This window comes from Drosophila mauritiana, chromosome 3L, assembly GCF_004382145.1.
Source record: "Drosophila mauritiana strain mau12 chromosome 3L, ASM438214v1, whole genome shotgun sequence".
NCBI classification, from domain to species: Eukaryota; Metazoa; Arthropoda; class Insecta; order Diptera; family Drosophilidae; genus Drosophila; species Drosophila mauritiana.
Window position 1 is genome coordinate 19,725,617 of NC_046669.1, and position 26,009 is coordinate 19,751,625.

At 44.0% G+C, this 26,009-nt stretch overlaps 2 protein-coding genes across 3 annotated transcripts; both read right to left on the reverse strand.

The window, feature by feature from the left end:
- On the reverse strand, window positions 1-25,774 carry LOC117141536. Of its 2 annotated transcripts, XM_033305030.1 has the most exons (10): window positions 25,393-25,774; window positions 10,743-11,208; window positions 8,735-9,955; window positions 8,255-8,385; window positions 4,054-4,284; window positions 2,635-2,923; window positions 2,407-2,574; window positions 2,058-2,343; window positions 1,569-2,007; window positions 1-1,485 (listed from the first exon to the last, which is right to left on the reverse strand). In XM_033305030.1, exons 2-10 carry the CDS (start codon window positions 10,879-10,881, stop codon window positions 565-567), a joined length of 3,825 nt encoding a protein of 1,274 aa, XP_033160921.1. In that variant the 5' UTR covers window positions 10,882-11,208; window positions 25,393-25,774; the 3' UTR covers window positions 1-564. The 2 variants fall into 2 exon arrangements, with proteins under 2 accessions (XP_033160921.1, XP_033160922.1); XM_033305031.1 differs by lacking the exon at window positions 25,393-25,774 and having other exon boundaries at window positions 565-1,485; window positions 2,407-2,571; window positions 10,743-10,881.
- On the reverse strand, window positions 4,460-6,585 carry LOC117141539 (cilia- and flagella-associated protein 157). Its single transcript, XM_033305038.1, has one exon. The coding sequence runs from the start codon at window positions 6,326-6,328 to the stop codon at window positions 4,532-4,534; it is 1,797 nt and encodes a 598-aa protein (XP_033160929.1). The 5' UTR covers window positions 6,329-6,585; the 3' UTR covers window positions 4,460-4,531.
- Window positions 25,775-26,009: the final 235 nt, after the last annotated feature.

Genomic DNA, 26,009 nt, shown 5'->3' on the forward strand with positions numbered 1-26,009 from the left:
TTATCTTACAGATCGGGGTGATATAGAAGGGCTTTAAAACTGTTAGAAACAAAAACATTTTTGATTTTAAAATGCTAATTAATTTTGACTAATGTATTGACTAGAATTTCCCATGCTTACAAGCACAAAATCAAGATCACAAAATTTCGTAATTCCAATTCTCTAATTATAGATTCAAGTAATTGCCAAATAAAATCTATTAATCAAATCAATATTTCCACATAACTGGGTTGTGTACATAGCCGAGTGCGAATGAATACTTAAACTACAGTGAGCCTTGGCTAACTTATATATGTACAGTGTAACGAGAGATTGAACAGATTAGGCTTAAGGAGCTGTAGAGACTACATTCTATATACTTTTCGATTTTCAAGTTTACATATTATTGAGACGATCTTAAATCCTAGCTTTAAAAACACAACTACTCCAGGTGGTCTACGTTTCGTATGGTGCTGACATATGTAAACATTATATTTACCCGTATTTTACAAGTTCGTATTATAAACTATACTAAACATATACTTCACTTCTTGTGCTGGTTTTATGTACAATTACAACTTGGTGCTACACGGCCACTTCCTTTGACTTTGGCTCCCTTCTTCGCAAGAGTTTGGACCGAGCATCATCCTGGTTTAGTTGGAGCTCCGATTTGGGTACTTTCTTGAGGTTGACAGCCTCGTAGTCGCTGCCACTCTCGTCGGCGAACTGAATATCATCGAGAGACAGGAACTCCTGCAGATCCCCCGCTGATTTCTCCACGGCAGTTTCCTTCTCCACATAAGAGCCAGTCATGGAGTCGTTGGGTTCCAGTTCGGCTTCCACCTTCTGATGCACTGCAGCGATTTCGATTGGAACTTTACTGCTGCGTCGCTGCTCATGATCCAGTGAACCAGCGCTCAAGGACAAGCTGGATGGCATTTGCTGTTTGGACTGGCGTCTCTGTTTCCTGGACATAAACGGAGTGGGTTGCTTGGGCATGGATCGCCCACCCCTTTCCGTTCCATCGCAGGGCGAGGTGGCCTTGGAGGGACGCCCACTGTCTGGTGGGGATCTCTCCTCGGAGCTGGGTGTGTTCTCAGCCGTTGTGGACTTGCTGGACTCCGTGTTACTGGCTGGACTTAGGTAGTGTCCGTACTTGGGCATACGGATCTCCTCGTACAGCGGCTGCCGTTCATCCCTCTCGGGATCTGGTTCCGGTTCTGGTGTCTTATCGTCCTCTTCCCGCTCCGCCACCTCTTCGAATGGTGGTATCCAGATAAGGTAAGCCGGATCCATTCCAAGATAGGAGCCCGGTGCCGATCCTGCATTGATCACATTGTAATCGTAGTAATCCATCTCAAGTTCTTCTTGATTTCCAAGCGAAAACTCTGAGCCTGGTCTGGCCAGGAGTTTCCTTCGGTTCTGCTTCTCCTTGGACTCCTTGGGATTACTGGTCGTCCTGATGGTTGCCGTGCTTACCACACTGGCAGCTGGTGAATAGCAACCCTGAAACATAAAACTATTAGTAAGCTTTTCTTATTTTTATAAGTTTTTAGCTGAAGAAATTCCAGTGTAACCTCTTAACTCACATTCGTCAGGGAAGAGCTGACACTGCGGGTTCTCAGGCGACCCAATTTGAAGGATTCGGTTACCGAGAGTAGAGAGCTGGCATCCTGCAAGCTCTCATCCAGTCTGGAGGACAGCAACTTCAGGGTCACCGCATCGTAGCGATCAGAGTACTTGCTCAGTCGCTTGCTGTTCATCGGTGGGCTGTTGCACAGGGAACTCATTCCTGAGGATATGATGGACTCCGAGTCCTTGGCGCTGTCCTTGCAGCTCGGCGGCTCTATTGCCTCATCCGTGGGGGAATCCTTGGACTCTGACCTGCTGTGAACCGCAGCCAGTTCGGCTTCCGCAGAGGAAGGTGATCCAATGATACTTCCGGTATCCAGAGATCGCGCTGGTGACGATCTCTCGTTGCGCAGGGTCACCATGGAGGCCGAGCTTCCCAGCTCCTTGATTTCAGCGCTGCAACGAATTGAGTTAGCTTTATTTTTCCACTTTTCTCCTAGCCTTACCATTTCGCCAGCATTCCCTGTGAATCCGACTCCTTGAACTCCGTTTCATTGGTCAGATTTTCGGCGTCCACGCTCTCGCGGAGAATGGAGTGTCGCAGGTGGTGTTTGGGTCGCATCTTCACCATGTAAATGACCTCCGAAAGCAGAGTTGTTGTGGACATGGCCCGTGAGGGAGGACCTTGCAGGGAACTCAGCGATGCTCTGGGAGTGTGAAGTCGGGATCCTTCGTCCTGTCGCCGAGCAACTGCCAGGTGATACTTCCGGTATCGCACCACATATTGGGCACCTGGAAACGATAGAAGTGGTGATTACCATCTATAAACTCTATACTCATATTTCAAGAACCCACCTAACAGGGAGCTTATTATGATGATTATGCTGGCAAAGATCATGGCACTCAGATGAACCAGGGTAAATCGAAGTCTTGACATGGACTTGTGGGAAACAGAACGAGTTTTTCCAGACAAACGAGTGGCGGCCACTAGTGTGGTACTACTGTTACTGCTCCTTGTAGCTGTTGAACAATTAAATGAGTTATTTATTAAATTCCTTCAATATTTATGAATGTTTTACTCACCCAACTGCTGCTGCACATTGGCCATGAATCCTCCGGTGCAGGCTGCACTTGCCTCCTGAGTGGCATTGCCCGCCTGTCCATCGCCGGCCGAGAACTCCACTAGGAGTTGGCCACCAGTGGAATCGACGACCACCGGAACGCCGGCTCCCTTGAGGATCAGCCCACCGCCATTGAGCTCCACGAGAAGGGTGGACGAAAGCGACGGTCCATCGCGCACCTTTATGTACTGGGTGGCACAAGGCAAGCGGAGGAAACTCAGTGCCAGAGAAATGCTTTCCTCACCATCCACCTGCGAGGAAAGGAATTTTGTGTTCGTGAACATACGGGCAATTGGCTTGGGGTTTCCTCACATTCCCGGGCATGGGGCAAGTGGAGGCTGCCGAAGTGGGTCAGGCATTCATCACCATTAAGCCTCCTGCCCATCGGCACATTCCCCTCATCCCTCGAACGTGCCAATTGGCAGGTCTAATCATTCCAATTGTATCGAGCAAAAAAGGGGCTGCGCCCAAGTGTGTATGGATGGAAAAGTCGATAGTCCTTTCATGTGATACCCATTGTTTTGGAAGATATATTTTCTAATACTGAATCTCAGGCCTATATATATATCATAGGTTCCCACATCTGGTAGAATGTTAATATGGTGTTATATAGAACACAATGTAAAAACATTCGCAAAACATTCATATTTTTTTGAACTTTTTTTAATTTTTTATGTATAATGTTGTTAATAGGTTTATTGCATTTACTTTATGTAATATTTATTTGTATATCTTCCCGGGATTTTATAGTATATTTCGGAATCTTAGCATCATCTGCAATCATCATTTTTCTACCCAAGATTCTTTCTATTCTATTTGGTAAATTTTTCTGTTCCTTTTCTTGCCTTTTGTCCAACAATTTATTTCCATGCTCTTTTTTACCTACGAAAAGACAATAGATGTTTTTTTCCCAAGATGGAGTTGGGCATACCCCTTCCTACCGAGAATACCGAGTACATTAAGTTCAGCTCACCCCCATTGGACCCCTTACGCATTGATAGTTTCGGGACTGGTCAAAACGCCTACCAAGTGGGGCATTTATTATGCATGAATTGAGTTCAGCCCCCTCTGGCCAGCGATGTCCGTCCAGATCGGAGCCCCACTGCCCTGTGGCATGGAGCATTGAGTGGGGGCTCCTTTGTCATTTTGGGGCAGCCGGCGAAGCGTAGCGGAATTTTATTCATGGACTTGGACTTCTGAGTGTTTGGCATTGTTCGTTTTTATAGTTATGGTGGCAGACAACTTGAAAGCTTTCAAAACTTGACCAAATGCCAAAGGCCAGTCTCACTTAACTTTCGCCATTTTCTATTTTTTTTATTTTTTTTTTTTGATTTTTTTGGTAAGTTGAGAGGTTGTTATGGTGTTGGTTAATAGTCGGTACCTGTATTAGCCAGAAAGAGCGGCCAGGACAGCTCTGTGTGGCTCCAGCAATGATCCTTTTGGGCTTCGAGGAGCCCAGATGCACAATGCAGCCGCAACGACATCCTGGTCCAATTTCCTGGCTCACCTCGGTGCTATTTTCCTTGGTGATGACTGTACCCGAAGTCTCGTAGATGCAGTCCCACGTGTCGGCGATGCTTTTGCCACACTTTTGGGTCTCAACCGAAGGACCCTGTAAATAAATATGTAAATTACATTATTAAGAGTTAAAAAAAAGCTCGAGAGAATCAATTTATGTCACCGTGAGCGTCCGAGTAGTGACGAATCGCACTACACGGTTGTATGAGCTATGGATTATTATCATTAAAGGAAACATTTTAAGAATCTAAGCGAAAGAATAATACGTTTTTGACTATGCACACATTTATTCAAGACTCAACAAAATTGGAACTACAAGTAAACACAATTTTCAGATCCCTCTAGTAGACGAACTGCACATCGAAGTCCTCCTCCTCGCCTTCCTCCTCGCCCTCGTCCTCATTGGTAACACCCGTCATTTTGGATGTGGCCGTCAGTGTGTCCAGAGCCCCTAGGCTGGGAGCACCCTTGATGTCCTTCGAGGATGCGGAAAGGGCTAGCGGTGCGGTTTCGGGCGGAGCCACTGAACCCTCACTGCTGGCCTTCTTCACGGACATGGAGCTGGTGGAGCCCTCTGGCTCCTCCAGTGGCTCCTCCTCCACCTCAATGAGATCGTCCTCGCGCGATGAGGAAACGTATAGAGTAGTGCCGAATTCCACATCGATGATGGTATTCTCGTCACCTCGCAACGAGGTCATTAGCCGATCCTGCATCTTCTGCTTTTGCAGATCCTCCGGAACGGTGCGATCCGGCTCCTGTTCGATGACCTCGCTGCGGAAGGCGTCGAATGGCGTCGCTTTGGGTCTCGTGGGCATGAAGCCCATTTTACCTGGAGCATACAGCGATGAGGTGGCACTGCAAATGGAGGCAATCGAAGGAGTCTTCGGAAGCTCCTCCGAATGGGAGCTCACGATGCTCATAAGCTGGGAGAGCAAATCGCTGCGTTTCAGCTTGCAAAGGGATATGGCCTCCTCCCGAACTTCATTTATCACTTCGGGGTCATCCACATTGGCCTCGGCTAATCTCTCCGGGAATTTCTTAGCCGCCTGCTCCGCTACGATGGCATCCCGCACAGTGCACTTGATCTCCTGAATGACTCCACGCAGTCGAGTAATCTCGATCTCGTGCTGGGCATGGACCACCTCCAGATTCCGATTGTCCAGATCCAAAATCTCCATTCGCTTGGCCAGAGTCCGCAGTTTTCCGGCCGCATCCTTTTGCTTGACATTCTCGCACTTTTCAGCTTGGAGATGGGATTCGTAGGCCTTCTTGTAGCGCAGTACCTCCACGTACTTGGCCTTTAGCTTCTCGTAGTTCCTGGTCAGACCCTCAATGATTTTGATCTTGTTCACGGAGTTGCGGACCAGCTCGTTCTTGATCTGATCGAGGGCACTGTACTGCTCCTCCATTTCCTTGTGCTTGGACTTCTGGTTGGTGTATGCCTGCTGCAGTTTTATCTGGGACATGACCAGTAGATCGATCTCCTTTTGCAGGGCTATGTTCTCACGAATCAGGCGGCGAGTGTAGCCAGCATTACGGATCTCACTGGACCGGGTGAAGTCCTCGGAAACTTGCAGCAGCTTCTGTTCGACCTCCTTTTTTAGCGCATCCTTCTCCACCACAGCTCGCTGCTCCATATTGTACAGCGCCTCCTTGTGATCCTTCTCGCGCTCATTGAGATCCGCCTCCTGCTCATCGAACTTGGCCAACAGGACATCCCTCTGGATGCGGAACTCGTCGAGGGAGTTCAGCTTGCCATTGAGCAGCTTTATTTCGGAGGTCAACTGGTCGTGCATGGCCTTATATTTCGACTCCAAGTCCCCGATCTTCTCCTGTGCCAAGCGGTTCTCCACATCCCGCACCTTGGTGATCTCCACCAGACGCTCCTCCAGTTCGGTGATTGAGTTATTCCGATCCGCCAGGGTGCGTTCCAAGTGAGCGGCCACGTCTACGCCATCGGCTTCCACTTCCTTGAGTTTCTCGGTCAGCGTGATGTTGGACTCATCGACGGTGGTCACGTGGGATCGCAGTCGAGCTAGCTTCTGGTTGAGATCCGTGATGGTCAGCTCGTAGAAGGTTCTGTCCACCTGGGTCACCTTGTTCACATCCTTCTTCTCCTTCTTCACTTTCGGCGGCATTTTTAGGGCTGCTTTTCGTTATCCGACTTGACTGTCTACGAATTTTGACGAGTGTTTGATATTTTAGGAATAATAAAACGCCAGTTACATTGTTTATAACTATGAATTTGCACACCCATCGTTCTTTGTTTGATTAAAATAAGCTCTGTTATAACAACTAGTTGATGAACCGTTGTCAAGGGAATGAAAGCTTTTCAAAGCTGAATCCATATCCTTTACTGTTAAAGCTATTTTTCTGGAAGGAACTCGACTATTAATTTAGTAAAGCATTTTCCGAGAACATAAAGAGTTTAAAGTGAATCCATTTGATATACATATTTACTATTATTTCCACTTTTTCGGAAGCGAACCTGAATATCATTACAGATGTGGCTTTTGTGGAAAAAAAGTGAAACTCAGCGAACGAGAATCACTTTTTATTTCAAACCCAGCATCACCTTAAATAAACCAAGCTGGACTAATATATTCTACAAAAACTATTGAAAATATAAGACTTTTTTTCAGTGGTATAGCTAAATTAAAAATAGATAAATAACTTTAAGCTCCATTTTATACACTTTTCTCCATAGACTAGCTAATAATTTAATAAAAATTCTATTTAAATTTAATTTAATACCCCTCTATTCGAGGATGCTCTTTGTGTGTTTTTCTGACTAAATCATGAATATGGTAAACATTTTCCTGCCTTAAAGTGCTTAAAGCGCCACTAGAAAGCCACTAATTTGAGTTTGTGGTGCTTCTGTGGTCACAAAAGGTTATTCCCCGTGTTTTCCAAAAGCAAATAGTGCCTGCCGTGTGGGAGCTTTGTTTGATTAATAGCCCGTGGAGCAATATTTGTACACGCACATGGGCGGCGGCAACGCCTCCGGGCGTTTCTTTTGGGGGCAAATGCAAATTGTCGAGGCAAGTGGAGGTGGTTGTGGCACCCACCGACCGGGTCCTCCTCCAGCTGCCGGCCCATGGACGCAGCCGCCCACGCAATTGTAGTCGCCTCACGGCGAAGCCATTGTTCCAGCATCCGTGGCATCCGCGTCTCCCGTGTAAGAACTACTTGCAATAAGTGCGCGGAGCATTTAAAAACTTTGCCTGTAATTGTTCCGAACAAGTGGGCAAAGTACGGGCAAATGTGCCCCTATCGCTGGATCCTGATGCCGGAAGTTTTTGGATAATGAAATGCGCGGATGAGGACGTGGATGGTGCCAGTGCGGGAGCAGATGGGGACGGAGGCGGAGGTTCATTCTTCCACTCGCTTCAACAAAAGAAACAAGATAAAGCGAAGCGCAGTAGGCCGACAATTGTCGGAAGCGTCGTAAATTCCCCACGCAATCTGGAGCAAGTGTCGCAGTGTGGAAACACGCTTGCAGACAACATAACATACCGTGCCGAAGCCACCCACTCCGTCCTCCACTCCACTCCACGCCATGGCCCACAAACAAAAACAATGAAATAGTTCCACTTTGCCCCGGAGGGATACACTGCAAGAAATTACTCAGTTGCCTTTCAATTTCAAGATTTTATCCGCTTTTTTTTGGGAGTATAAAAAAATGTATGAGTTGGCTTCGTTACCAATTAAAATGGTTGAGCATGTATTCGAACTTCATATGCCCTCATTTAAATGTTCTAAGTTGAGAGTTTTTGTATAATATGAAGTGTTTAGAATTCGCTCAGTGTTGGAAAGTCGAGTGTAATGTGTGAACTAAGCTGGAAGCAATCTCTTGGGTAACGAAGTCCCCAGAGTCGGGCGAAGTTCGCCCGTCTTTAGTTGTAGTTCCGCACTTATTGAAATCGTCTTGATGGCTCAGATGCGCCCAAGTATTAATCATTTCTGGGAGCACTCAATCAAACTTTGGCTGTTAACGTTGTCAAATCAGGTGGAGGCAGAGGTCGTTCAGAGGTTAATCTGCCGAGTTATTTGGGCTTACATACCTCACAGAATTTGGCCCCATATCGCGGGGGTGGTGAGTCACAGAAGCGGTAGCGATTGCGCGTTCCTCCCAAGCAATTCGTGGAGCAGGGCGTCCACTCGCTCCAAGGTCCCCAGCCACCGGTATCGGAGTCTGCGGAAAGAGTGGTGTCATGAGCTAATCACTTCAAAGTTACTATAGCGGGTTTAAATATATAATGAAAATGAATAAATGAATGAATAATGAATAAATGCAAATAGTTTAGGGCTTTGTATTTCAAAAATGCGGTCGTAATGCTTAAGGGCTTGATTAAGATTTAAATAACTGGTAAAACGATTTTTGCTATTTTAAAAATTAATGTGAAATACAAATAAAAAGGGTATTTCTTTCAGTGTAGCGAGCAGACGCAATAATGTGTTAAGAACTATTTGAACTGCCGCTTAATTGGGATTTTCCTTTTAATGATGTTAAAAACGGCGTTAATGCAGCATCGACCACTCACCGCTGACGGGCAGGGTGGGCACACAGTCCATCCGGACATCGGCTACGGCTCCGGAAATTGCCTGGCTGACGTAGACGAAGCAGTACTCCACGTACTTCTCGGAGAAGTGCTCGCAGGCGAAGTACAGGGAATGCTGGCTCTTGACGACCCGCTGCTCGGAGACGTAGTGGAGCGACGTGGGTGGCTTCAGGGACGCGACATCGGCCCGCAGCCTGGCATAGAGACGCACCCGGTCGCCCTGCTCGAGAATGCAGCCAGGATACTCGTAGAGGACACCGATTCCCGTGTGCGGATCACAGGGAAATATGCTGCGGGCATACACGTTGAACACGAATTCGTCGCTCCAATCGACGCTCAGTAGCTGCCGGGTGGTGGGCACGTTCTGGGCGGGAATCATCGGTCGCAGTTGGACGGCATAGTTGCCCGCCAGTCCAAATAGTTCGCATCCCAGATGGAGGCTCTTGTTTTTGGGGAATCCGCGTATTTGCTCCGCAAAAAGGACACTGGATGGGGTTATATTCCGATTGCAGCTGCGATCCTTGCCACAGTAAATTAGCTCCAACCAAAACTCCGGCAATGCGAGACTGCCCGACTGATTGCAGTTGACCTCGGGAAAGCGGAGAGTCACCTCCACAGGATGCTTGGGATAGGTCTTCAGGCGCACGGGACTCACTATCATCTCGGCACTGGGCCATCGCACATCGAGCGTCTGGTGGAGTCGCTCGTCCTGGGCGGGCACCAATGTGGTGGTCACCTCACTCCGGTTCACCGACTTGAGATTGCTCACCACCTGCATCTCGTAGCGTCCGCCGATCAGGAAGGTCTGGCATGGCACCGTCACCTGGGTGACATTGAACCGGGGATCCGGGAAGAGCGGTATATTCTGCACCACCTCCTTGCGCTTGCGATGCAGCACCACCTGGCTGGTATTGGTTACCTCGGGGCCCGGTGTCAACCCCTTTTCCAGCGGTGACTCCACTTCATCAATGATTTTGCTAATGACTAAAGTGCTCATTATGGTGTTGTTCCTGCTCTTCAGTCCGTCACTGGAGCTCAAGGGCTCCTCGCTGGATGGGCCACCAGCGATGGTGTGCTCCTCCTCCTCCGCCTGCGAGGACATCTCGTTCCCATTGAACTGGATCTGCACATGCAGGTCCCCGCTGAGGGCGGTGAATGTGCTGGGGGACATCAGGCGACCCTTTCGCACCGCCAGCACGTGACCTTTTGTCGAAACCGCATCCGAATCCAAATTGCAGGAGCAGGGGCAGGAGAACACAATGCCGGCAATTTCCAAGGAGTCACCACCACATGAAACGAGAGCGAGAAAGCAAAGCGGAGAGATAAGAATTATAAATCCTTGTAATTTGTTTCGTGTGGCTGCCTTCTGTTTGGACCCATTGAAGAGCCTCGGCCATTGTTCACTCCACCCAGGTCGTGTAAATTGAGTCGCATTCGCATCCAGCAGCTCCCCCGGGTACGAATTATGCAAACAAAACAAAAACATAGAAGGGAACTCCATCCAGAGTCACGAAGTTTGATGTCCTTGCCTTTTTTTTGTTGTGGATAGATAAAGACTCTACTCTACTGATCTCTATTTTAAAAGGAATATACAAAATATATACCTAATATCTTAGATCTTAAGCAATAGTTCAATTATTCAAAAAAATATTCATAAATTAAAGCAATTGATCCTTAAGCTCATGTGTAGTTTGCTGACAAATTGTGTTTCTAAATATATTTACAAGGACAGAAAGGGTATTTCTAATATTTCTCGTTGTCGAATTCAAAATGCCAGATTTAGTAAACTCCTAGTAAAGTTTGCACTTGCACTTGTATAGTGAAACAACATGGTTTGGATAACGCCTTGCTGACCATTTCAAACTATCTACTGTGTGTTATCCAAATATTGCGTATACGCCTGTTGGGCTTACAAATGAATTTATGTATTTATTCAGGCCGAATGTGTCAGAGGCAGTCACATGTAGTGCCGTAAATGAGTTTCACTCACTTGTCCCGCCTAATAAGAGCAACATTATGGATGATACAATAATTTTCCACTTGACTACTGATTTCAGTCCCGATGTCAGCATGCCGATTGTCTTCTTGCGCCTCCGATTCGCCGCCATTTCCTTTGAGTTTTTCCGCATTTCCTTCGGCTTTCCCTTGGCTCTGCCCCTCGTTCTTCCCGCTTTTGCCGATTCAATCAGAGGTGTCAGTCTAGGGAAGAATCTCCGCCTGCCACTCAGTGGACGGATACCAAAGGTTCCACGTCGCTGGCACACATTCTGCAATTGCGATTCTGATTCTGATTCTGATTCCAATTGCGATGGCGATGACGCGGCAGATGGCTCCTAGCCCAATCCCTCATGGAAGAGGCGTCATTTGTTTAGCTCTCATCGCCAGAGGAAAATTTTTTCTGCGACGTTGCTGGCCTTCTGTGGAGGAAAGACAGAAGTCTACCTGCCAGGCATTTTCTGCAAAAAAAAAGAGAAAAAGTTGACTGTACTGAAAGGCACACAAATCAAATTCAAGACAAATTGAGGTCCACATTTATAGACTCACTAACGAAATTATTACGATGACCTCATTTCTGCTTACTCAATTTTCATTTTTAAATTTATTCTGGGATATTGATGGGCTTGCAGTAAAAACTTAAGGGCTTAATAAATATAACAAGTGCACTTAAACAGCAGTTAAGTTATCTCAAATATTGATGCTATATTTATTATCCTTCATGTTCATATCTGTATATATATTCATGAATCATTATTAAATAGAACTTAAGACCGTATTTTTAACAGCTTCAACTCCTGCTCCATACAAATAAACTGTCTGTAAAAAAAGCTTTAAAATAAACTCCCAACAAAGGGTGTCAATGGCCCCTATTGTGGCATTAAAACTCCCCATCCCCCAAACACAATCCCCACATATATGACCTGTTCTATGCCTGTATGTATTCCAAAAGGGGGAAGCAAAAAAAATAATAAGAAATACAATCAACCCTCATAAATTCCCAAACCAATTACTAGTCGAGCACGAAACATTTTTATGGCGATTATTTCCACAATTCAATGCGATTTCGTTGAAAGTTATGGTCCAGGACAAAGGAATAAAACCAACATAAAGGAGGAAAAGTCAAGATTCGGAGTGACTAGACAATACCTAAATAAATTGTGAGCAGACTCGATTTTTTGAACAATAGGTATGTACAAATAACATGAATTGAAAACCATACACTTCAGCATTTCATTTCTAGTTGACTACTATTTCAAGTAAATCCTCAAGTAATGCCATTAAAATAAAATCAAATTGACATATATATGGCCAAATTTTAGAGACGAACATAATGACTCCCAGTGGGTAGCTAGCCACCATTCCGCGTAATTAAATAATCAGCCACAAATAAAATATTAACAACTTTTTGAACCCTGACCAGAGGCGGCGATACATCAACAGCTGGCGCGGAAAAGGGGGTCATAGCCAGTAATTTCCCGACTGACATGCACATCTAATTCCCGTAGTTTTTCGATTCATCAACAAAAGTTCCGACGGTGGTTCAGGTTGGGCTAGTGCCGGGATATTCGGTGAACAGGAAGAGGCGCATCCAGTGGATACCCACTCACCCCCCAGTCCAATGGTCATTAGTGAAATCTGTCGCGTCACTGGGATATGTTACCCTCTTCGTCCTTTTCAGCACCTTAATTGCGGACACGCACGGATCGGCCGATGACCAGATGCTATATGCTATATGTGGCTATAGGTATGGGTGCGATATGTGTGCTATATGGCACACTGTACGCCCTTTGCGCTAATGAGTTGGTCCTGCCAATTGCCGCACACACGTGCGTCCGTTCGCATTTACCCGCTTTCGAGTTTTCCAACAACAGTTGGTTGTGGACGAACGCCTTTTGCAGCCAGAATCATTCAGTTTTATAGCCGATTTCCCGTGGATGTTTTGTGCGCTCTTTTTCGGGGCGATTTGAAACCGTTGGCTGTGAATGGAAATGGAAAACCCATGTCCCTTTTCAAATTGAACTGTCTTGCGGAAACGAATGACTTAAATGTTGTGTGGCTGTTCTTTGTTTTAAAAAGGTTAGTTAAGAGAATAATTCCAATGTGAGAAACTAGAATCAAATCACCTTGGGTGATTTTCTATAGAATTTAGCTAAAAAGTTATATCCTCTTAGAATAGAATGAATAAGAGCTGCATGTGGATAGTAACATTTGAGTGAATATGGCTATATATATCGATATATCGAATATATCGATTTCATTCTTTTCGTCTTCACGCTCATTTTGTAAAATATGGGAAAATTCCCACGTATAATAATAATATAATTATATAATATAATATAAATATTGTTAAAATGTTTAATTTTTAAATTTTAATTTATTCAAAATATTCCCACTCCCAACGTATAAAATGTTGTACATTTGCAATAAAAATTCAATTCGAATTTCCCTGAACTGAAAACGAGAACATGTCGCATATGAATTTTGAACATGAGTTTCCCCCATGGAAAATGTGCAAATAGCCCGACTTACGGACAAATCCTATGGTCATCCGGCGCACTGGGAAAGTGTGGGAAATGTAGTGGAAATCGTGCAGAGGACCAAATGGAGAAACAGACATTTGCACCAAATTGAATGCTTTTCTTTTTTTCAATTGTGTAGCAGCCACCCACCCGAATATCCCATTTTCAATTGCCAAAGCCGGCTGAAGTTTCGTGTTCAATAGTGCAGGCCCATCAACATGATTATCGGTGTCGCTGTGGGCGATCGGAGGTCGGAGGTCAGAGGGCAGTGCGTGTGCCCCCGGCGGCATTGGAAAACTATTAACTGCACTGTGCGGTCCTTTGAACGCCCGTTATCCGTTATCCTGCCAACCAGTCGCCACCCGGTTGCCGCCCAGCGGAGAGCGCTAATTCGCTATCGAGTCACTCGAACAATTCGAAAAAGTCAATAAATAAATTACATGTTTAGTGTGAGGAATGTTAACTCTTAAGATTATATATTATTTAAACTTTCCCAATTTTTAAAGTTCAAAAAACATGATTTCTCAGATTTCAGATAAAGAAAACACATACACAATCGAAATGTAGTTCATCACTTGATTCAAAAAATTATTATTAAATTTTTAAGAAATATTTCAATGTATTTATATTAATATGCGTATTCCAAAGAATGCTCCCACATATTAAGAAACTCTGACAATATTTCTCCCAGTGCATTACTGACCAGCCTAGAATTGCGAAATTTTCGCAGCGCGGAAAATCAAAGCGATGGCGGCCCGAGAATTATGTTGCACGCCTGTCCGGGAAAATCGAAATGGTAGAGTGTGGATGAATGGGAACGGACTCGGGGAGGTCCTGTGCTTAGGGCTCAACTCTCTATCCGCTGGATAGGCAGAATGTCAATGCCCCGGCTGCGCGGGTGGCCACCAGTCTTTCCACCCTGGACGCCGTGCCATCGCCGTTATTCATTATACTTTGTGGGCGAGGAAAATTCCGTTTGGACTCGGCCACCAACATTTTGGGGTGACTTCGCCGTAAACTCCGCGGAGCACGGAGCAGGGCATACTGCGACTGGCACCACAAAACACACGCTTGCTGCAATGGCGAACCTTAAACTGCGCAAAAATCCAGCCACAAAGGAAAAATGCACAGTTTGAATATCCAAACATTTACATGCTCTGTTTACTCTTAATCAATGGCCAAGGATGGCCATTGGCCAGCCGCAACGAGCTGAGTCTGCACTTAAAACTCCATTTTGCCACACATATATAGCTATATAGCTATGTGTGTATATACCTCGGTTACCTGGTGGAATCCCCCTTTTTGCGGTGTGCAATTGGGTTAAAAACTAAAAATAAACAGAGGTAAAAGGGGTACACCCGCATGTAATTACCTGAAACGGACCTCATTCGCATTCAAAAAGCATGGCAACCATTTGCTCATTTGGACAAATAGTGAAGATAAGGTGATAGGGAAATTGCGAAAGTCAACTGAACAATAGCCGAGTAAACAGGTGGTAAGCACGATGGAAAACAAGATTTCCCAACTCTTGTTTGCTGTGGAGAAAGACAACTGAATATCAGCAGCAGCCCTTTGCGAAAAGCAAAGCGAAAACTTAGTTAATGAATGAGAAAATAATCTCAGGGAAATCTGTTTCTATGTCAGCAAGAAAAACCTAAAGGGAAAAAACTAAAGACGACTTTCTCGACTATCAGATACCCGTTAATTTGCGCGTGGAAGTAACAATGTTCTTATTGGTATACCGATAGAAATAAGCGAGACACACAATTAAATTTAAAAAAACGATTATTCAAAAGTTAAGGTTAATCTTAACGCATTAGTTTTATAGTTTCTAAGATCTTGAAGTTTATACGGACGGACAAGGCCAGAATATATATACTTTTCAACGCATCTAAGAGTAAGAGGTATGTATAAACCCCGCGTTCTATGAAGTGTTTGAAAAGATGCTGTATTTTTAACAAAAGTGTTTTTAATTGAAGTAAAATTAAGTTTGCTTAAAAGCTATCATTGTACTGTTTCTTATCCAACAGAATCTGAAACCAAAAGCTTCAAAGTGCGTCACCTAAAACTAAGGCAACAAAAATAAATGCCCTACAGCTGCGAGGGGGTTTAGAGGGTTAAAACACAACAATTTGAAGAGGGGGCGTTGGCGGTGACGGGGGCGTGGCAGTCGCTGTGCTTGACACCAAAACCACGAAAAACTTTAATGACTGCGGCATCAGCCGCAGAATCGTTGTGAAAACGCTCCTTTGTCCCCAGCAAAACCAGGAAAAAACATAAAAATCGTTATAGTATCGTGTAGAGTGTCAGAAAACAAAGAAACTATTAAATGCAAATTAATTTTACAAATAAAATCGATTACTCAGCTTTTGACACAGGGCAGCAGTTTCAAAATGCCTTGGAAACTTTGAAAGAAACTCTGGTTTCAATCATGACCGCAAATAACTGACACTTCCTTTCAATATGAAACACTTTGGCAATTGCAGAAGTTGATTACTTGAATATCCCTTAATTTATCACGAAAGTTCCCAAGTACTTAAAGTACCATCAAATTCCTTTCAAATCATAAAATTATGCATTGCATGTGTGGTGGTTAGCGTGTTCTGCACAAAGGACAAACACACTAAATACCCATGGAACTGGCTGATCCCTCGACATGGAACTGGGGAATCCACCGGCAGTTTAGCCCGTCCAAGTGGAGAGGTCTGCAGAGCTGGCGAGGCGAAAATTGCTCCAGACTGCATCCTTATCGCATGGCATTTTCCACAAGAATAACCCAACACATCTCGCGTGCCCGGTGCAATTGACATTGACGTTGGCGCCGAACAGTGGGTGCTCTGTGGGGCATGCTGCATGGTGAGGTGGGGGATCCCCGGCAACTTGCAACTCTTTCATCAGAAGTTAGGGTTACCCGACAAGCCGCTGGCTAAATTATATGTACATTACTCCTAGAATAAAGGCGGGAATGGCTCACATTATTCCGGGCCACAGCAAAACCCCATCACCTGTGGCCACGCCATGACGAATGGAAAGCCACGGAAAACTGGGCAGTTTGCGGGTAGTGCCTGCGTCCACCGATACACTGAGAAACATGGGAAATACTAAGATATATTACTAGCAGTTCATGTAATCTATCTTAATATAAGCCATGGGTTGTTAAAACGAAACTAGAATCCAGTGTCCACCTGTTTCCACGCTTATATGATGATGCTTTCATTTCAGATGCCCATTTATTCACTCATCTCTAGCTGTTTCCATTCTGTATGGTCCTTTCCCAGTTTCAACTACTTTTTTATCGCAGTGCACGGGAGTGAAAGAGCAGCAGCGAGCCGTGCATGAGCACGGAGCCAGTGCCACTTGAGAGGGCGCCGGAGGCCAATGGCGGGATTGCATGCAGGTGGACACTAAAGCGCCTCCTGCATCCCTCGTGCCCGCTCCCCAGTCCTTGTGCTCCGTGGCGGCAGCACTGAAAGTGCTACTTAATAATTGAAGACCCAGTCTTGGCACCACCGCAAAACCTGTCGGACCCGGGGACTGACTTCATTTTAATAAACGTCTACGTCGTCTGCACAGGAAACTTAGTGACTAGACCGCAATCTTAGACAGCTACAGCGAAGTACAGTGAAAGGAATTCTTCGAGTTATGTGACTGAGAATGTCACTGAGAAACTTTTCTGATTCTATCTGCAGCCAATAACATATCTAAAATGGAATACCTTATAATAACTTTCATGAAAGGCATACTTGTGATTACTTCAATAGAGCTAAAAACTACTTCGTTAGTGATTATTCATACAATTTTCCAAGCTCAGTTTTGAGTCACAAATATTGCTCCAGTGTCCCGGGAATCCAGGGATGCAGGCTCATCGAGAGTGGGTGTGCCGGGTTCGCCTTGCGTGCGCCACTAAATGTGCACCTAAATCAGTCAGCCACATTGTCGGTGTCCGCCTCCTGTTGTCTGCACTCCGAGTAGCTTTCTCCGCCTTCCTCCTCGGAACGCCTCCGGGTGTCCGGAGTCCGGAGTCCTGGTTGCTGAGTGCTGTGGCTGTCGCCTTTGTTCGTGCCATAAAGTTGGCTGCTAACACATCTCAACACTTGGGATCCGCATCCGTGAAGTTGGAGATGCACATACACAAATGGATGCGAAATCCTAAGAAGGGGCTTATTAATTACCACTGTGGCGTCAAATGAAGCCGTGCAGAGTTGCATTCGAAGTGACAGCTGAAAGTTTCAATAATCTCAAGCTTGACGTTTATTAAATGATAGTTTCATCTGTGGCTATTGACAGGTATGAGCTTATTTGATTTACACAGCAAAAATATATATATTACGCATATTTGAGGTATACATTTTCACTCTCATACATTTCGCAAATATTGATTTCGCATTTATAGCAAATTTTGAACTTAAGTCCCCATACTTTTTTCACAAAAAAAATAACAATAATATTCTAGCAAATTGAAATTGCTTTACGTTTTCATAGATAAGAAAGCCACACACACACCCCGCATAATCATGAATAATGTCCATCTAATGTCTTCATATGGGGGAAAATGAATTACAAGCAATTTGCTTTTGACCCAGATTTATAATTTTCCATTTCGAGCCCGCACGTCCGAATAGATCGCATAAACACATATCGCCGAATCAGCAGAGGGAAAAGCGAAAGGGCGGATTATTAGGGTCGCCAAATATAAACTCTTCGTCTTGATTTTCGATTGCCGAAATCCAGGACTCCGGAACTTGAGCCTGGAGTTGCGCACCCCTCACTTTATCTCGAGCAAGGCGAAAAAAACACAGAAGAAGTATTCATATTTGCATAACTCTCCCGTTTGAGTTTCGTGGGGCGATGTCGCCATATACATATATCCTGCCCATCCTTCCCCCAAAGGCTCTTCTACAAACTCCGCAGTATCCTTTTCTGCTGCGCACTTGTATTTGTGTGTGTACTTGTGGTCGTTGACGCTGAAACAGCTGGAAGTTGATTTGTCAGATTTTATGGCAGCCTTTCAGGCGCCAGAACCGGCGAAGGAAATCCATTAATCGAAGGAAAAGACGGCGAGGGAAGTCCAGAAGGAGCTCAGTTCATCAAGCAAATCGAATATAACGTAGTCAGCTGAACGACAAACTCTTTGGATGGCAATATGTTGCCCCACTTCCTTCCAAGAGTTTGTCTGCATTTCGCGATGGTATTAAAAAACGCAAGTCAGCTTAGATTAATTACAATTCTCAAATGAAACGAAGAAAAGAGTTTTGTGTACTCGGAATGTTTCTGATTTCTGATTTTGTAGGGAAAAGGAAGAAAACTCTTCCAAAATATACTCTATATATAATAGTTTTTCCTTTAATAAACGTTAATTAAACCAATAATTGCACAAAAATCGCTTTAATCAATTTCTATTGAACAAATAGTTGAAAAAAGTGTTGATTGCATTTCGATGGCCATTATATTAATTCACCACAAATCATCACAATTAAATTTCTTTTGTTGTCTCGCCAGCAAGTCAATACTTATGTAATTTTTATAACATTTGCCATTATTTCTATGGCGATGATGGCTCGTAAAAACTGTGCAATTTGAGGCATAAAATTGCTTAAACAACTTTAATTGGCGCCCACATTGCGTGACTGAAATGTGTTATTTTGGGAAAAGTAAATTAATGCACTTTTGCGGCTTTGCCAGCGGGCTCGACCAATATTAACTAGCCAAAGCAGTGTCAATATGGACACAGTAATACATTGTAAATTGATATAGAAAAGCAAAAGTCAAATCGAAAACGCAAATATGTGCATTATATATCCTTAAAATTAGAGCTACAAATAGTTGCTGTTTAAAGGGAAACCCACATAAACAGGGAAAAAAAAGAAAGGAACCCCACCCCAAAATTCGAATATCTGTAAACTCATAAAGGCGCTAGCCATTAAGCGGATTTTGAAAATTAATTTCCGATAACGGATTTGGGTGGAATGAATAATGCCGAGGCATTGAAATTTTAAGCTTCATTATTTGCGCATTCGCTTTCGCATGATTTGTCGTTGTTGATTCTGCGGTTCAGTTTCGAGGCCCTGCGAGCTGTGTGCTCGGCATGATTAATGGAATGTGCACCCACTCCCAGTACCCATCCCAGTCCAGTCCCCAAACACCCCGGAATACCCCGGAGCAACACTCCGTCCAAAGTGTCCATTACGATAATGAGCGGCGGCCAAAACAAGCTCAGTTTCGAGGATGCAGCCTAAATTCGAGCAGCAGGGAAAAATTGAAATTGAAATTGAAATACCCTCGAAAGTTGGTACTCTCGATTTTACTATGTGTGCAGTTCAAAAGGGTCATTCAACTAGATGAGCCAGATGGAATGGAAGCCCCAAAAAAGTCATTTAAAATGTCCATACATAGTAGTCATTAAAATCATTGCCTACTTTTTGGGGAACTGAAGCCACATAATATTGATTTGTATGTGTTTGTATATAGGAATTTAAATACGAGTTGGTAATTTAACATAGGGATGTTTTACTTAACCAGTTATTGTAGCCATTTTTAAGAATTTAAGGAGTATGAATATTAGTATTTTCAAATATATATGAAAATATATATGCCATATATATTAAGCATACCCACAACATTGATTTCCAGAGCCTTTCAGATATTTTCTATTCTGATGCCTACATTAATTAAAAATGTTTTGCCTTTCCCCTTCATTTTCCATTAAACAAAGTCAATTTTCAAATGCTTGCAGTGTAACACGCACAATGCAAAATATTTAGCATATTTGGCCATCACGTCGAAAAGTAATCAGCCGAAAGCAGGTCATTAAGTTTATTTTACGAGTGTCTATATCTGCTGGATTGCGCGATGCTGACCAGGAGGAGATGAGTTCCAGTTTCAGTTCCCAGCTGGTAGCTGGCAGCTGGTATCCATCCATAATTGTGCCAAGTGTCCGGCGGTGGATCTAATTTAAATAAAAATTGTTCTCATTATATTCGGCGTCACGTGCCTCGCAGGCATCAGATGTGATGGAGTCGAAAATATGGCGTCTCACCACCTTGGCATGCCCACATAACACCACTCCCACCTCCCAGGCTCCCCAGCATCCAATCTGGCTGCCTGCTCGGCGAAATTGTTTTGGGTAACTGGTGGGGGCTTATGACACGCCATATACCACTTCTCCATCCGGATCCTGGAAGCAGGAGCATAATGAGCACTGAGGGAGCAGCGACAGGAGTGTTGAAGCTGTAGTTACTATTCATAGCCAGTTTTTGGCTAAAGGAGATCACATTTATAAGTGCAAGCAGTCATTTATATTAGATAAATATTTATATTTTTAAAAATTTGCAATGTTATTCATCTTAGAGCTCAGTTTAAAAGTAGTGATCATTTCGCAAATCATTTCATCTGAATTTCTTAGAAGCTGACTTGCCTTCTCATCACTGAATTTTCGTTGGCGTGTGGGAAGATCTCGGTGGTTGGGGCACCTCGTTGACTTCGATTTATGTTTGCTGCGAGTCGACAGCCCCCGAAAGTAAATTAAATTTGCGTTTTTTTATTAGGAAGTATTTTATTTAATCGTGCAGACCTGCTTCCCCAGTCCTGCCAAGTGGAATGTGAGTCCTCCAGCTTCCCCACCTTCCCCAAAATGTCGAGTGTTATTGTACCTGTTCTGTGATTATTCGCCTTGTTTGAAAGGAGACACTCACACATAAGCACACACACACACAGACACAGTGAAGCGCGCGTGTGTTTTGAGTTTTCTTGTTGGCACACACCGGAAATGGGAAATTATTCCGTTTCCGTCGCGACGGACGAGTTCCATTCTCGCATAAATCGCAAATGAAACCTTGAGACCAATGTGCGCGTAATTGCGTATGTGTATGTGAGTCCTTCCATGCGTTTAGCAGAAAATTAAAAACCTAGGTGACTCGAACTCCATGCTCATAAATTGTCGTCTTTACAGGAATTGTATTATTATTATTATTTTAACCTTTTTGCGGATGTAAAGCACAGTACTTTTGGTCGAAAGTTAAACATAAACAGCTTTCATATAAATCTCATTTTAAGTACAGGCGAAAACAATTGTTTTATAGTAGCTACGACTAACGCTTATTATAAGCTTTAGATGTAATGCAATCATGACTTAGAAGCGCTTTGCGCTTTATTTTTGATACATAAACAGTGTGCAGATTTTAAGCCGCTTTTCCGACCCAATTTGAGCAGCTTAGTTTGATAATTAAAGCGACAATTGTCGCACTCCTTCTTAAAGAGCTCTTTAAGTTGCGTATTCGCCCCGTCTGGCAACTGAAGGCGCAGTCGAGTGGGCCAAGTGCGTTGGCAGGAAGTGCAGGGAGTGCAAGAAGTGGCCACAATTGCATTTAGCTGAACTAAAAACATTTACGAACGGCAAACACTGCGTGACAGAATGAGCGGAAAAGGCTTCGCCGGCGGTGCAGACAAGTCGCTCCAGATGGCACACAACAGACACTTAAATGGCAAAAGTTAAAATTACAATTAAACACAAAGTGAGAGACTGAGAAGCCGTGCAAAAGGTGGTACACAGGGAAAAATGTAACTACTCATTTGACATTATTTAATTATAGTTAAGTTAATAAAAGGCGCAGTTGAGATCCAACGTATTTTAATATAGCATTTGTATTTACTATAAGTATTTGATGAGCTATGAACTTTCAAGTAGCAAACTTATAATTTTACAAGCATATTTAAGCATATCTTAAATGAATTTAAAATAGTTATTTAAAACTTATAGCATTTACCATGGCATTGTATATGAAGTTGAAGAATTTAAAATTGATCTCCCATCATTTCAATTTTTGTTGACATTCAACCAACATTGCATACCATTATTCACATAATTCGTTGGGTAATATCCTCATTTCGTTTCCTGTACATGGATCCCTTGGCGGCACTCGGCAGGGTCATCGGATATCCTTCCGCTGCAGGAACTGCAGAAAAGAGCAGCATGGTCCTGACAAATGCAAACAACTCGACGAAGTGAAGCCCCACGGAGCTGGGTAAATTGTTGGCTTAACAAATTGCTAATCCACTTTCACCGGGTGCTGGGATGGGGGATTGGCTGAGGGAAAGGCATTTGAATGCCTGTCGAATCCTCAAAGTGGTGGGCAATCGGAGAGTCGCTTTGGCATCCATTCGAGACTATAGCCCCGGAAAAATCCCCTCTTGGCGAACTTTTTGCGGTCGGATCAAAGGGAGCATCTGTGTGATATGATTAGGTTGCAGTTGCACAACACCGAGATGCACACTGCATGAATTACAAGTTTGTGATTTAATCAAGATTGCATAACGTTTAAAGCCTCATCGGTGCGAGGTGTTGTTCGGTTCTAAAATATTTCAATTAAATTGCGTTCCGAGAATGTGCACTGCTTTCAGCACACTCAAAGGTCATTTCACTTGGCTCTCAAGAAAATTAGTTTTAAATTAATTAAAATATTTTCCCATAACTGTGCGCTATGTGGCTCTTGATGGCGTTGGAGAACCGAAAGCCGAGCCAGAAAGAATGCTAAAACTTGGATAATCATCCCAGCACCGCGCCGCCCACTTTTCCAAGTGCTGGGCGAGCTAGCCACCCCGCCCACCGCCCACCGCCCACCGCCCAAGAACTCGGTTCACTTTTTAATAGTTCGCAAACCACGGAGGGCTATGTGAGTTTAAACACTGTTACAAATACTTTTCCGGAGGCGGAATGCGTGCGCTATCCGGAAAACTTTGCCTCTCGTTCTCTTTGCCGCTTTCAGGCCTTGAGTATTTATTTGCATTTCAACTTGGCGACGGCACAGCAATCGCTTCAGCAAAATTAAGCACTTAAATTATGCAGACACAGTTTAATTACAGTTCGCAGCAGGCAGTAGTAACTATATGAGGAAGGATTATTCCGCTTTAAGGATCCAACGGAAATGGTGCAACATGCAAATATTTTAAATCCATTTAGAGTTAATCAACAAATCTTCTTGAGTAACCGGAGACAACTGGCGGTCATCGAATTACTAAATAAATATTTTTGCAAGCATTTGTATGTTTGCATGTTGGCGTTGCGAAAGAAAATTAACCCGTGAGAAAGGAGGTCCTTCAGACCGCCGTCAGCTGTTTACACTTTCATCCCCAATATTCACAGTTGCCCGCCAAGGAAAGTTAGCCAAACTCCACAAAAAGGCTGGCTGACTTTACCTTCTAAACTGTTTCCTTGTATTTTGAAGTCTAGTTGCCCGACATGGGAAAAGTTAGCAAAACGTTACCTGTTGTGGATACATTTTTGGTCCCGAAAAAAAGGTTGGTTAAAAGTTTTATTGGGTATTGCTTATACGGAAAATTTGGTAATCAAAGGAAATACGTTTTACATCACGTTTAAAACCCTGATACATGTGTATTTATATATGAGATACCCATTAGTTTAGTTTCCAGTCACTTGCATATAGGGAAAGCATATGGGGGAATCCCTAGTTATAAAGGTCCGCATGGGGTTGTTTTCCACGGCTCACTCGCTTGTTGCAGTGGGATTGGATGGCATGGCATGGTATGGATACAACCCCCGAGGAACTCCGCCAGCTCTCTCCAATCGCTACCTGGGCCCTGATTAATTTAGTCTGGGTCTCTCACTTTGTTCTGTTCTGTTCTGTTTTCTTTGCTGCCAGGTACCCACAGGGTATACCATGACATGTGTTCCTCCATGAACTGGGTGTGGGTGGTGGTTACCGGGTTGTCCGGAGAGGGTGCTGCATTTCTAAGCGAGTCAAATTGAATGCAACGAAGAAGACCTGTGACATCAGATGTCCATGTTGTATGATATGTACATGAACGTAATTAGAAAAGCATCGGTGTACAATGTGCACGGGTTCGTGTGTGGAAGCCACCAGGAAGTCCGAAAATATAAAAAGAGTAATTGCTAAAACCAACTGCAAGTCACAGTCTATTTGTTGCCAACTTTGATGCAAATCTGTTTGGAACTGGCTCTCGAAATGCTCCCTAGATATTGTATTGGATTTGAGGAAAAATGTTTGTTAACCGAAGTAGAAACACTCTTTTTTCTCGAATTTCAACACTTCTTTAGCTCCAATGGAGTTATTCTTGAGCCAAATCAAATGACAGGCTGAAAAGGAAACCAATTCAGCAGTCAAAGACTGCTGGGGAAATTAAAGAAATCTGACGGATTTCCATTGTCGACTTTTCCGCCCTCTGTCTGCCTGGCAATTGACCACTTTTGGGCTTGACAAAGGAGAGACAGGCCAACAAAGGGGAAAAGCGCTCAAAGGAAATTCAATTTAATGGATTTTAAATGTAGAGGTTTCTCGACCCCTTTAACAAACCCATTGTATCCTGTTTACAGCACAAGGAATTTGTTACCAATTAAAATTATGTTTTGTTTAAACGATTGCCAATGAACTGGAGTTAAATATACTCACAGATATATCGCAGATAACTACGATTTAAATTGCATTACCATGTCTGCAGTATGTTTCAGAATTAATAATTAGTTCCTAACTAACGAATTATACTCTTTTAAACTAATTAAAAAGATTTGCTTTATCGATCCACTAATATCACACCCTTTGTTTAAATATTTATGAATCTTATGAATGTTATCACGCAAGGATTGAAAATTGTACTTTGTTTACCCCTGGTCACAAATTAAAAACATTTGGGAATGAAATGAACACAGTTTTGTATTCAAATAACTTCCTCTTTTATAGCAAATCCCAGTGACTAATGGTCACTTCCTTCTTGTATCGATCTCCCAGAGCATTTAACTGCGCCTTCCTTTTTGCATATCTGCAAATATATGAGCTTTTCACACGCAACTTACTCGAGTTCAATTAGATTTATGCCCGAGAACGAGATTTATATATTTCTCCAAAGGATATCTGTCGACCCACACTCTTGAATAAAATGCAGCAGCGCAGAGCTCCTTGTTGATTCTAGTTTTCCTTGGAATTGATTATCCCATACCTGTCGTCGGCGGCAGTTTGAAAAAAAACACCCCGAATCGCCTGCAATTTTCGAAACACCACCGAAAAACGAGAGCGGGAACCAAAACCAGACCAGACCAGAGCAGACAGTCGCATAAAGGGGATATTATAACTGCAATGAGATCACTTCACTCACCAAACAGCCGGAGGAAATATGCAGTTGCACTACACGATGATGCTGTTGATGAGTAGTTCACTGAGCACTTAAGTATCAAGTATCTCTACAAAACCTTTTGGCTTAATCCGGCCAGCCCTGCAGTTGGGTTTGAAAATCGAAGCCAGACAAAGGCCGCAGCACTCGTTATGGCCATTTGGAGGACCTTTGTTCACTAACGTTCGGTGAATTCAATTTTGACAATTTTCAAGTGACACTTGACGGCGGCGGCACAATCCACGAGATACAATTCCAACCGATAGAGCGTTTTCCATATGAAGTATCTACGAGATGCGGCAAAAAACCATGACAGCCAAGCGGTGCGGACTTTCACCCACGAACACAGACGGCAGCAAACTGATTGCCACGCGACTTTGAGCCACCGGCCAGAGCCAAAATAAAGCCACGAGCGCACAGCCGAGCACGAGCCGCCAGGACGTGAGCCGGATTCGGCACTCCAAGCGGAATCCTCGTGGAAAAAGCGAGAGGCGCACGCCAACGCTGGTGTGAGGACTGCGCCGAGAGAGAGGGCGAGACCGAGATGAGAGCGGGCACGGGCACCAAGGATGCAACGCATGGTGGTTGATTTCCCACCCGAC